This window comes from Etheostoma cragini, chromosome 20 (genome assembly GCF_013103735.1).
Source record: "Etheostoma cragini isolate CJK2018 chromosome 20, CSU_Ecrag_1.0, whole genome shotgun sequence".
Taxonomy (NCBI): domain Eukaryota; kingdom Metazoa; phylum Chordata; class Actinopteri; order Perciformes; family Percidae; genus Etheostoma; species Etheostoma cragini.
In genome coordinates this window covers 1,072,155-1,086,290 of record NC_048426.1, presented here as the reverse complement: position 1 = coordinate 1,086,290, position 14,136 = coordinate 1,072,155, and the positions used below count along the sequence as shown (strand labels likewise).

The following is a 14,136-nucleotide window of genomic DNA, read 5'->3' as shown; positions in this document are numbered from 1 at the left end:
CCCTCCCTCCCTCCCTCCTTCATTCTATGCGTTCTGCTGACGCACTCATCTCTGGCGCACGGTTGCTCACTTTGAGAACGCCCAAACACAATTCCCTCAGAAATGCAGTGTGTGAATCTACTAATTTAAGGTTGGCTACATACTGCCTGCGTGGCGTGAGTGTCAGCATCGTGGCGTGTCCATTTCTATCTCGGCTCCAAAGTTCACGGGTTAGAGCTTACTCTGTAGGTTGTGACATTAATGCAGATATAAACAACAAAAAAACTCAAATATTGCACCGGTCATACAAAGCGAAATATTCTGTAAGCTATTCTTCCGCCAATACTGCCGGCGTTGTTTTGCTTTAATCAAATCAGTAGCCTCTATATTTATGTTTACCCATTTTTTTTAGAGTTTGAATCTGTCGGCACTATGTCCTGAGATATCCCGCCCTGGACGTCACCTAGCAACAGCAGCGCCGCGTCAGACACGTTTCAGGTGTGTAGGACATAGACAAATCCACGCATCAGCAACGCATCAGCAACGCATCATAAACGCCACGCTCGCGCGACGCAGCCAGTGTGTGGCCGGTCTAAGGCTGCGACTGATAATCATCATCAGTTATTCATCTATAGACTTTTATTTTTATTTATTTTATAGCTGCTGTAATCAATATTTGTACATTTAGCATTATTCAGCTCATTGTTTAGTCTTTTGGCCCGCAGCTTTACTGTTTTGGTTCAGACTTACTGCGTTTACATTTGTGAAAATATTCGCACACATATATGACTGCCTTGTGTGTGTGTGTGTGTGTGTCATAATTAGGTTTATATATGCACAGTTCACTCTGCCATGGTCGGATGTTTGCTCACACACTCCCCTGCAGAACATAGGCCATTTGAAGAAGTAGGCGACTTGCACTCTGACTTCTGGTTGTCTTTGGAGCTGTTTGCCGTACAGCAGCTTCCTACTCGCAACACGGAGTAATGAGATTTGTAGCAACAACAAAAATCTTCCGTAGGACTCGGTCCAAGGCGGTTGTGCTCATAATTCTCCCGCAGCCAGTTGATGGTGGAAGTCCAGTTTCTTTTCATCTTCAGCCCTCCACTGGTTTGAAACATTGGATCAGATTTACTGCCTTGTCCTGGGGATGTACTGGAGATTGGAAAACGCTTTTATTTCTGTTTTTTTAGCATGGAGTTGGTTTTATTTTAATTGTGAATAAAAATGTTTTGAATCTAGGTTGATGGATTGACCAAATCAGCCCTCAATTGTGGACACTTCCTAGTTATAAAGTTGAAGTTAATTAAATTGGTAATATAACAAAAAAAGGCATAATAACCACATCCGAGTTCAGCTGAGGATCCCTGTTCAAACAAAGGTTGGCTGTATGCTAGACGGGAGCCCAGGCTGTTTGCAGAGAGGCTCAGGGAGGTGGACAGAATGTGGAAAGTTTGTTTAGCGCAACATTCAGATGCTCCTCCATCTGCCTTTTATCCACTAAATCAATTCTGTTGCTTTGTGCTGTTCAAGGAGCTCCGCTTATGAATAAGGATGTGTCTGCATGCAGATTTGCACACAGATCCTTTTTTGTTTGTTTTTTTGGGGTCAAAATAAAAATAAAAAAAATCCTTTTGGTTGTCTTTTTCAACACTTTTTTGACCACCCATGTTTTCGTCACTTTTGTCAAAGTTTTTAGTTTTTTATGCCCCTTTTTGACATTTTTGTGTTCTTTTCCCCATGTTTTTGAAGCTTTTTCCATCACTTTTTTCAACGTTCTTTTATTATTTTCTTTATTTCAAATGCTATAAAATTCAATCCAACTTGTGAAGAGCGTTGCATGTTCCCTGAGGACATCAGGAGGGTTAATAATAATACCTTGGATCTGTATAGAGCCTTCCAAGGGGCCCAAGAACGCTTTACATGAAGTCAAAACAAGTGTCGCTCAAACAGAAGAAATCAACCAATAAATAGATGGATTAGTGAGGACGATGTTTGACCGGGACCGTAGGTGGTGTAGAACAGGCGGGTTTGGAGGAGTCTTGTCAGCAGTTATGAGCTTTGGTTGGTGGGTTCTTAATAAGAGGTGCTGTTAAATGATTGTAACTTCTGTCAAAGACGATGGAAACCAGAGTACTCGGGCACACCCCGTAGTCCCCGCACTACACAGGCTCCACATTTGGGATGTCAAATCATGACATATCGGGACTCCGCATGATGAGTTGCTCATTGGCGTTTTCATTTGTTAGTGCGTGCTGACTGCTGCCGTGGCAACGAAGACTGTACAACAGCAAGTCGTTACACTGGGCCTCTTCATCTCTGTGTACTCGGTAATGAGGCCACTCGGCCATTGGGCTCGGATTCATTCATACTCCGTGGGTGTTATTGTTTGTTCCATAACGTATCCCATAGTTTTGATTTGTATTTGATATAGATTGTAGTTTGTTCTCTTTCTTTTTATAAACCATCTCTTTTATTGTACAATTCTCTGTTATCACCGGCTTCATTAAGCACTCATGTCTTATTGACTTGCACATTTTCTGTTTAACGTCCTTTGCCAAAACAACATGAGAAAGTATTCATTCAGGCAGTGTCCCGGTAGGTGCCGCATCTTCTTCTAGCAGATGAAATGACTCTGGCTGCAGTCATACTTTCTAAATTGCATTAGTTCTTGCTAGCTGCTGTGTGAATTAGTTCTCGCCAGCTGCTGTGAGAATTAAAGCGGTGCGTATTTTAGGACACCCAATTAAACGGTGGAATGTTAAAAAAAGAAACTGTTAAAAAATAGTACAAGCTTTTAGGGCTGCATAAGAATACCTTGCCAGTGTGATTCATTCATTTGTCCTTTGGTATAGAAAATGTCAAGGAAAATGATTGCCATCCCAGGCACAAGGAGAGGTTATGTCAACCAAATACCATGTTTATTTAGTGAACTCTCAAAAGAAAAAAACCTATTAAAATTAATAGGTTAACCTTTTTAGTCATATTTGTAAAGCTATATTTGAAATATTTTGCATTTTCTTTGTGATAAATTACTCAATATAACTGCTAAAAAAACGCTTTACTGCTAAAAGTTGGAAAAGATCCATACTACTAGACGTGTACCAATCATGACATAATTGTCTGATAATAGTTTATTTTTATTTGTTTAACATAATCACGTTTTCTTAAACTGCAATTAATTGCTAAAGTCTTAAGGCGTACGGCTGGTAATTGTTTTTTAATTTAGTTTTTTTCGATATACCAAATTGTAATAATACAAGTGATTATTGGTTGGACTTTTATATTTTAATTATTATTTCAATCGTTAGTTGTTGGCACTTGTGCTTACACATGTCCATAGCACAGTTAGCAAAAAAGCTTTTACAATAATAAATAGGAGTGGTTTACTTCATAGACTGTGTTGTTACATAACATGGATCCTGGGATTCATTCAAACAATGTCTTTGCTTTGGAAAGTAATAAATAAATAATTTTGTTTAAATATGACTACATTAGACAATTATTTTGTTCCTTGCAACAGCTAGCCTGGCTCAGTCAATATTAAATGACGCTCACCAGCAAACACCAGCTCAACAACAAGTTGGGGTTTTCGAGGGGCCCGTTACTCGAAAGTAGAACAAAGATATCATATATAAGTGGATATGCAGCATATGTTTCACCCAATGAGCAGCAGCTTCTAATGGAAAGTAACGAGGAGATGGAGCATATAATAAGGAGAAAGGGAAATACGGCGGCCATCAAACGAAGAGAAAAGCCCAACAGACTGAATGTGTAAGGATGTAAAAATATCTACTCAGCCTACTAGTCACTCCATGTTTAGTTTTTTTACAAAGTTGTAGACTACACTGTGTTTATTTGCTTTAAATATCCTATTTTCATGTTTCTGTTTTTATGTGATAAATGTGCTGGTTTTACTGTAAAGTGTCTTTGACTAGCCTACCATGTAAAGCACAATATAAATACAATGGTTTATTATTTACCCTGCTTTGCCTTTTAAAAGTGAGCAGAAGGAATTAATGTTCCTGGGGAGATGTACCCTAAGGACTAAAGGCTTCATTTCAAACCCTCATTCCCAACGCGTGAACATGTTTTACAACCATATGCACATATCTCTATAAGCGATATCTAACCCTAAATATCTTTGTACTGTTCATACAGAACAATCAGAAAGGGACAAAAACTAGAAAAAGAAGTGACTTCAATACACTCTGTGAGCATATATGTAAAACTATACTCATGTTTTTTTATTCTTCTGACAAGTGACGGCACCAAAATAAAAAGATTAAGAAGCATTGTGGTGCTCCCGTTGTGATGAAGGTAAACTCCACTGGGCAGCGCCCGCACGCCAGGCAGCGCCCGCACGCCAGGCAGCGACCACTGGGCAGCGCCCGCACGCCAGGCAGCCTCGGACGGTACCGGCCCACCGGGAAAAGTCCTGACTCCCAAATGCCACTCCGCATCTGGGTGCTAGTGCAACCATTTCTAAGCCTTCTTAGCCTGGCTGTTAGCATGCTCTGGACCAGGCTAGTTGTAAAGAATAAATCTCCATGGTTACTTGACTGGGCTTAATTCAACCTGGTTTAGTGCTACCGAGTCAAAGCCAAATTCATCCAGGATAACTTGAATATCCCAGCTTAATACCTTATCCTGGTTTCGTGCAACAGGCCCCTGGTTTAGTTTCTGGGAGCAGTGAGTCCCTGGAGTCTCTGCTGGTTTACTGGTAACCTCACAGTGATGACAGGTTCTCTTTATTTGTACCGCTTGAAAAAGATATCATGTATTTTAATCTGTAAGCTTTAGAGGTGCCGGTAGGCTGGCAGATTTTGCTACCTTTGGACAAAGCCAGGCTAGCTTCTTACCCTCTCCTCGTCTTTGTTGCTTAGCTACGCTAACCCAGCGCCACCTCCTATTTAATAGAAATCAGAGTGCAATCAATCGCATTTAATACTCAGCAAGAATGCCAATAAACTTGTTCCCTAAAATGTTAAACAATCCCTATTTTGTGTAAAGTATTGACTCGAGGACTGTAGGGAGAGAAAGAGACACTTTCCCACAGGCTATTTTTGTAATCCTTGGTAATGATATGATTATGAGGCGTTGCATTTAGAGAGATAGGACTGACATGTCAATAGCCCCAATTGCCAGGCTCACGGGGATGAAAACATCAGCACATTAATGAGGAGCTGGCCAGGGAAGTCGCCACCCTTGTGCGTAAGCCTTGATCCCCCTCCCCCCTTCTTACTGTAATGAGACAAAGGGCTAATGGATCGTGTCAATCTTTTGATATTAGGGCACATTAAAAAAAAAAAACTCCACTCACACAAACGGCATCACACTCCATAGTTGCTGTCTGACTTCCATTGTAAGCTCTGAGATGTGTTACGAACAGAACCCTCGATCAGACCTTTGTCTTTCCATCGTGTTTGACTTCCTTTCTTCCTGCTCGTTCAGCGGTTGCAGGGGTTTTGGATTTGTGTTCGAGGTGCTTGTCGCTGCTGGTGTTCAGGTCTTGGTTCCTTGACAGTTGACGCGGTTTGTTTCTCTGTTCATAACACTTTGACAGTCGGCGACCCAGGTGTGCGGACGTCTTCACTGTGCTCTCTGGCTTGCCTCCTATTTCTCTCCTCGTCTCCTTTCACATCATTACCATCCTCATCCTTTTCCTGTTTTTTCTTCCATTTGTTAGTTCTTTCTTGTCCTCAGCTTCTGTTCCATCTCCCCTTTCTCCCCTATATCCTCCTCTTTCTCTGGCCAAGATCTATTTTATAAATCCGACCAAGTGCCTCCTCCTTGCAGTGGTGAAAGTTACATTTAAAGTTTGCTAAGGTACACTTTAAACGATACTCTTCTTCACCATTTACATGTTATGGTCGTTTAAACCTCTGCGCCACTGCATTTTGGAGGGAAATACTTTGATGACTACGAAATATATTACATGCAAAACATACATACACCTGCTTAAAAAACATGATTTTTACAGATGGCTGACAGGAAATAACTAAGCTTAATAATGAGCCGCACCATGACCAGCCACAGCAGTAATGTTGGGCACCACATTTCAATAAGGCAAATGGTTTCTGCATTGAAATTCTTTTCTTAATAGGTATTATATAATTTACTAATGTGTTAAAGGTTCTATGATATGCTGCTTTTTGGATGACTTTAAATAGACCTTAGTGGTCCCATAATACTGTATCTGAAGTCTCTTTTATAAAGGCCTTAGTGGTCCCCTAATACTGTATCTGAAGTCTCTTTATATAGACCTTAGTGGTCCCCAATACTGTATCTGAAGTCTCTTTTATATAGACCTTAGTGGTCCCCTAATACTGTATCTGAAGTCTCTTTTATATAGACCTTAGTGGTCCCCTAATACTGTATCTGAAGTCTCTTTTATATAGACCTTAGTGGGGGTGTGGCCTTGACCAACTGCCATGCTTTGCTCGTTTGAAAGCCATGATGTCTCTCGCTAATGGGTGGGCCAAATTCTCTGGGCGGGCAAAGCAGGGAAAGGGAAGGTAACCTTTCCCTTTATGACCTCATTAGGAGCAAGATTCCAGATCGGCCCATCTGAGCTTTCATTTTCTCAAAGGCAGAGCAGGACACCCAGGGCTCGGTTTACACCTATCACCATTTGTAGCCACTGGGGGACCATAGGCAGGCTGGGGGGACTCATATTAATGTTATAAAAACTCAGTGACATTTTTATGCCATGGGACCTTTAAATCCTACTCGTATGCTATTATTATTAATGTCTGTGGGTTGCCAGGTTCATTCCAATCATTACTGATTTATAAAGCCCCATACTGGATAATGAGTACCTCTACTTCAAAAGCTTAAAGGAGAAAATAATTATATATTTTAACAATTGATCAAATGACTGCCTTATGTATAGATCTGAATACTTATTCCATTCAACTGAACCGTGTGTTCTGTTCAGTAACTAGAGATGTAAGACGTGCTGGGCAGTTGATGGGGAGTCTGAGTTTACCTGCCACTGACCTCCACACTTCTCTTCCTCCTCCTCCCTAGCAACTGCTGAGGGAAATGCAACAGATGGCCAGCCGGCCTTTCGCCACCGTCAACGTTGCCTTGGAGACGGACGACGAGCCGCCTGACCTGATAGGTGGAAACGTCAAGGTGAGCATAACCTTTCCTTAGAGCGATTACCGCCTCATCCCAGAGATTCTACTTTCTGTCTGGGCTGACAGGGCCGCCGAACGGAGGAAGCTCCATCCATCATCGGCGCCTCGCTCATCCTTCCTCAAGTCTAGTGCCCGTCGCCTGTGATTACCGTCGTGATGATTTCCTCACACCATCTGTTTAAGGGGTTTTTAGTTTTTTTTGACAGAGCTCTTCAGTGGTGGAAAGTTACTAAGTACTAAACTCAAGTGCAAATGTTGAGGTACTTTTCTTGAGGCTTTTCTGTCCATGCCACTTTCTACTTCTACTCCACATCATTTCAGATAAATATTGTACTTTTTATTCCACTACATTCATATGACTTTAAAAATGAAGATGTAAGATTAAAAAAAAATAGTTTATAAAGTACAATGTTTTGTTATAAATTGAACCACCCAACAATATACAGGGCTACAAGTCCAGCTGAGATGATTAGACCATTGATCACAAGGCTGTTTGGATCCTTTACACTTTCTAAAATGGGGGCATGTTTCTGCATTGAGTACTTTTCCTTTCAATATTTTAAGTACATTTTCCTGATGATTCTTTCACACTTTTAAGGTAACATTTTCAAGGCAGGACTTTTACTTGTAACAGTTATTTTTACAATGTGATATTAGTACGTTTACTTAAAGGTCCAGTGTGTAACGTGTTAAGTTGTTATCAAAATCGGTGTCGCCCGTTCACAAACTTGTCCTTTTCATAAATATATACCACCACCATCAATTCCAAGTATTCCCATAGGCTTGAAAATGTACTTTACCATTTGCATAAACTAGGGCTGACGCTCCATATTTACAATCCATCTTGATAGATCTCTTGACGTTAGCCGGTGAGGTACATACAGCACTTACCGCTCTGCCTTTCTCGTTTTCATTGAAACATGATGAACTCACAGGTGCTGCTAATGCTGCTAACGGGTATCCTCGCTTCCCGGCCCCGGCAAGTAAGAAGAAGAAACCAGGCTAACATTAACAAGACAGTATGTAGTACTCACCAAATCTTTAGAGAAAATGTTGCAATTAATAAAAATCAAACAAACGGACCTGATCGCCGTAGGTAAAGCTGGATGAAGACGTGGATAACCTCTTAGCTTTTTGATGCGTGAAGGCTACCGTAGCTGTAGTACATACTTTGAACTGCGTGGCGCGAGAGAGTTGTTTGCAATATGTGATCTCAACGCTAGATGGGAGAAATTCCAACACACTGGCCCTGTAATTAAACGATATGGTATTAAAGGAATACCACTGCAGCTCTTTAAATTGATTCCATTAGTTTTAACAACCCAAGGACACTAAATTGAGCTCACTTACGAGGAAGAGTTTGAAGTGTAGTGCAGGTCCAGTACACCTAATGAGGGTAAATGTGGTGTACTTTTTGCCGGGACAGTGCAAAGGCCGCCTGATGATGAAAGTGGGCTGCTGATAATAATACGGTGCTTTATACCAGTTCTTGCCAGTATTTGGAAGAAGACTGAATTCTAATGAGAATGAATTCAGTTTGCCCTGGAGTTAAATACATGCAGATGAGTGTTACGCATTGTAGATTGAAACTATACTTCCAAATGTGATAAGCGTTTCGTTCCAACATTGAGATATTCTTTATTTGGAAAATAAATAATTATTAAACGCCTACTCACAGGAAATGTTTTCTGGCATGGGAATTAAGAACAGTAGGGGACACTTCTGAAGTCATGATTCATCTTTTAAAACAGTCTTGTTTTGGTGCATCGAACCATCTGTATTTTCAACACTGACTGAGAACTCTGAGGTAGCAAGTTTAGTCAGTATGGATGTACAGCAACACAGAGGGTGAAAACCAGAAAGAAACTATGGCTCTAAGTTTACAACCAATAACAAACCATGATGCTGTTGTTGGGACCTTATTTCATTAGACCGGGTCACAGGGTCATGTTCACGTTTTCACTGTAGGTCGTGTCACTTGACACACATGGGAATTATTTATCAACCCTGCAAAGATCAGACCAGACCCTCGCTTTCAGTTTTGGGTATGTTGCATTGTTTGTCAAGCTCCCAAAAAAACGGAAGTGAGTATTAAACAACCTTTTTTTGCGCAAAATTAACTGGGTGGAACCATCTCTGGTATATGTTTTCATCCTAATTGAACATGACCAGTTTTAGCGCAAACCGCTAATTAGCTTCTAACAATAGTTACTTAGCGGTTTGCAAAAAAACTGGTCACATTCAATTAGCATGAAAACGGTTGACTCGGTACCCATCTGTTATAATAAAGGCCAACATTTCCAGCCTTATACTAGTAATCATAAGCAAACAAGAGAAATAAAGGATCAACAGTTGTCTGAGGAATGCCAAACTAAAAAGCAAGGAAAGTAATAATGGAACTGGGGTGTTGGATGCAAGCACAACTTGTTCGGCTTCACCTTTTTAGCCTTTGTGTAATATTTTGCATTCATCTCATTTGCTTGCTGTAATTGTTGTTTGGTTTGAGATAAAACAGCTCCTAGTGGGTTTTTTTTCTTAAGAAAATAAATGTAATTCTCTATATAACAAAAAACACATTTCCTCGTATCAAGCCATGCCAAGGTTTGGAGACTTTATTCTATGAAGCTCCTGCCACCAGAATCTGTTTCCACAGCTAACGGCATCTAAAAATACCTCAATGGGGACAGTTTTTACAGGGACTATTTATTATGAGTGTCGATTAAAGAAAACTCTTACATGAATTTCTTTCATTAAACTCGGCATAGCAGTAGAGCTACAAATAGTCTTTTTTTTGTTCCCAGATTCTTCTTTCTTGTCAAAACCTGACGCCTGCATTACCCACAATGCAACTCAACCACAGACCGTTGGGTCAGAGATTTGCTTGTCGCTGCTAATGTAGTGTCAGGGAAGCGATGGAGAGGGCTCCACGCACTCCAGATTGGTTTCATTCAAACATGTGTCTCCAGCCCCAACCGACGCGGATTCAAGTGACATCACTGAAGGCCGTTTACCGGGCTTCACACAGCTCCCTGTGGAGCCACAAAAGACTCTCCCCCAACACCTGGGAAAAGACTTTGATGTGTGAAACGAGTTCATACCGTGACTAATTTTCGGGCTGTCGGGATATGCTGATCTCGCTAAGGGCAGAATCTTTGAATAGATCTAGTTGCGAAATCGTGGGGTCAATCTTTGCAGCGAGAGGTACGTCGGTGCAGTGGTGGAATGTAACTGAGTGGATTTGAGCGCAAGTATGGTATGTAAGTACAAATTTGAGGTACTTGTACTTTACTTGAGTCTTTTTCTTCATGCCACTTTCTACTTCTACTACGCTACATCTCAGAGAGAAATGTTCTACCTTTTACTCCACTATATTCATCTGACAGCTTTAGTTACTTTACAAATTGAGGTTTTTTCAGACAATGAAACGTTTTCTGCCAATGTTTCTGCAGTGAGTACTTTTACTTTTAATACTTTTTGGTCCACTTTTAGAAGACAGATTTTTGTTTGTTTTATGGAGGACAATATGTGAAAACACCCATACTTATGTCATATTTTTAATGCAGGACGTTTACTTTTTACATTTTTACAGTGTGGTATTAATACTGTAACTTAAGTAAAGTATCTGAATACTTCTTCCACCACAGCGGTGGCGTGGTTGTACTTTTATTCTGGTATGGTTGAGAAGACTTTATCATAGAGAAGGGTTTGATGCTCTGGCGAAGTTGAAGGACGTCGGAGCAGATTCAGATGCAGATATTGAGCAGCCGAGGCGTTTGGAAGTAGGGAATTGTGGCGAGTTGTAAAAATATCCGTTGAGTATTCAGCGGGCGGGGGGGCTGCAGGCGGGTACACCTGTGACTGTGCACTCTGTGATGAATGGCCTGTGAATGCAGATGTGTTGCAGAATTATAGGGCCCTCTGAGCCGGGTGGCTCAGGGCCCCTGGGCTCTGACAAGGGCCATGCATCTCAAGGGGCTCGGCTCCCCGAGCACAAGGTTACTCCCAGCAGCCCCGGCGGCAGGTCCCCCTCGGGAAGACCAGCAGCTAATCAAATCCCCGCTCCAACAGAAACTATCCCACTTCTTGACTTCTCTTTTGTTCCCTATTTGCTTCTCTCCTTCTTTACTGCCTTTTTTTTTATTCTCTTCTTTATTTTATCCCCTTTTGTTAATGGTCTCGCCTCTTCTCTTTTTTCCCTCTCTTTTGTCCTTTTTTCTTCTTTCCGTGTGTCTTGTGTTTTTTCTCGGTTCTGTTCTTTACCTCCTACTGTTCTCTGCCATTTGTCATATTTTCATCTTCTTTTAAACTGTTATCTTCTCTCCTCTTTTTTCACTTAAGCTTGCCTTCCCTTTACTATTTTGTAGTTCTCTTCCTCATTTCTCACCTGGTCTTCTGTTCTTGGTTTTGTCCTTTTTTTTGTCTCCTTGTCTTTTCTCTCCTTCTGTCTCCCCAGCTCTTCTTTCTTCTTTTTTCTTCTGTCATCTCTCCTTTCCTGTTTTAACCCTATCCTCTTATTTTCTCTTTTTTTAACAGTGTTCTCTTTTTGTCCCTTCTTTCTACTTTTCTCAGTTTCTCTTGTGTTCTTTTCATCTCTTATGTTCTGTCTTTTTCTCTCTTCTCTCCTTTTTTTCATTTTCTATTCACCATTTTGTTCCATTCACTTTCTTTATGTTCTGCTTCATTCTGGTGTGTCCTTGTTTCCCTTCTCAGCTTTCTTCTTCTGTTTTTCCTGTTTCACATCCCTTTTTGTTTGTCTTTACTTCTCTTTGTATCTTTTTCCTTCTTTCCTTCTTTCCTTCTTTTTCCTCATCTCCTATCTTACATCCTAACATTACCTTAGTGTTCTCTTCTAATTCACTTGCCCTTCACTCATACTATCGGCTGTCTGGGGTTTCTGTTGCTCTGACTTATCTGGTGTGTGTGTGTGTGTGTGTGTGTGTGTGTGTTTGTATGTGTGTGCGCATGCGCGTGTCTGTCTGTGCGAGTATGTATGCGTCCTCCTGCGTGTTTGTGTGGCTGGTGGTGTGTGCGCGCTGCTGTGTAGAATGAAAAGATGCTACTTGCTGTGGGAATCAGGCAGCCTCCTCCTCCGTCTCTGCTTTACCTTTTCTTCTCCCACCTCCACCTTTCTTTTTGTTCCATTCTTCCCGGCCTGCTCTCCTCCTCATCATCAGGCCAGGAGCATCCCAGACACAGAGATCCAATTTAGATCTTCCTCCTCAGCTTTTCTCTGCCTTCCCCAGCTCCAGCGCTGAGCACACGCTATCCTATCTCCTCTCGGCTCAGATTGAGCGACTCAGAGCAGGTTCCTCCTCTTGTTTCCATGCTGTTTTATCAGGACGCTCCAGTAGTGTATTAAGGCCTCGCGATAGGCGTATACGGTGGGCCGGGCGTCGCTCGGCGAGCTGAAGATCATTAAAGTTGTTTATAGCCTCGGTGGGAAGTCCAAACTCCGCTTCGCCGATGAGATATATTCACTTGGCTTCTGCCAAATGGAGCATGGGCCCCGGCATCACGGGCAGATGATTACCTTTCTGATGCCTTCTGCTCTGCTTTTATTTATAGATACCGTGGGACGAGAGAATCTCGGGACATTTGATGCAAACAAAAGGAGGGGGGAGGCAGAGAAGAAATAGTTCTGGTTTATCTAACATGCTTGTGGTGCAGCGTTATCGTCTATCTAGTGATCTACCTCCACTCATTGCAGTGATTTCCCTAGCTTTGTGGAAGACTTAGGTTAGATTTGACTCAATGTATTTCAATAAGAAAAGCTATTTACTCTGTACGTTTTGCGTCTCTTTGTGGGATTTTAAGGTCAATTTGTTTTCTTTGGGGTTGTTTTGGGTCTCTTCGGTCATTTGGCCGTTTGTGTACCTTTTTTTGGGTTAGTTTTTTTCACATCATTTTGGACTGTTATTACCGTACCTGTGTCGACAAGTTTGGAAAAGCTAGAGCAAAGAAGTCCACTGGAGACCATCAACAATCCTTAGATCTGTGAAAAGTCACAGAATTACATTCATTCGGCTTAGGTGTTGCCTAAGATGCCACATTGCAACGTATTGCAGAACCGGCTCGTGTTCTGCATTGTATAATGCAATAAATCAATATGCACGTGGTTAATTTTTGTACCTATATATTAAATTCTATGATTGCCAGTGTTACAGACAAGAAAAAGTAAGCTCAAAGGTCAGGACAGCTCAATTATGATCATTTCTAATAGAAAGGTCTGGTCCTACCAGACTCTGGTCTATTAGACTGGTCCTACCAGACTCTGGTCTATTAGACTGGTCCTACCAGACTCTGATCTATTAGCCTGGTCCTACCAGACTCTGGTCTATTAGCCTGGTCCTACCAGACTCTGGTCTATTAGCTTGGTCCTACCAGACTCTGGTCTATTAGCCTGGTCCTACCAGACTCTGGTCCATTAGCCTGGTCCTACCAGACTCTGGTCCATTAGCATGGTCCTACCAGACTCTGGTCCATTAGTCTTGTCCTACCATACTCAAACGGTACTCAACCCTAATCACTGTCGGATCCATTTCACGTCCAAATTCATCGTCATGTTTCAAATTGAGAACCAAAATTCTAAATCTGGGAAATAAAGTTCACTCCGAGCGATCTGGTTTATCCTAATTTTTTCAATTCAATTCAATTCAATTTTATTTATAGTATCAATTCATAACAAGAGTTATCTCAAGACACTTTACAGATAGACCACACTCCATAATTTACAAGGACCCAACAGTTCTAGTAGTCTTCTCCAGAGCAAGCAACAGTGCAACAGTGGCGAGGAAAAACTTCCTTTAAGGCAGAAACCTCGGACAGACCCAGGCTCATGGTAGGCGGTGTCTGACGATCTGATTTTTTCTGCGGTGTTTGGTTTGGTAATGGGGCATTACCATCACAGACTGGCAAAAACATTTTCTTTGCAAACTGTACAAAACCTCGTATAAAAGCGTCTCAGGGGACGTGGCAGTACCTGGTGAGTCATTGCAACTGGCGGGGGGGGGGG

The 14,136-nt window shown here is 41.6% G+C and overlaps 1 protein-coding gene across 2 annotated transcripts in view; it reads left to right on the top strand.

Annotated features, from left to right (window-relative positions):
* The window catches only part of atrn (attractin), a 144,937-nt gene that overhangs the window by 118,010 nt on the left and 12,791 nt on the right, over positions 1–14,136 (top strand). For both annotated transcript variants that reach the window (XM_034857749.1, XM_034857748.1), the window contains exon 27: positions 7,012–7,119. In XM_034857749.1, coding sequence (XP_034713640.1) covers positions 7,012–7,119 — 108 coding nt within the window. The remainder of the gene's footprint in view (positions 1–7,011; positions 7,120–14,136) is intronic.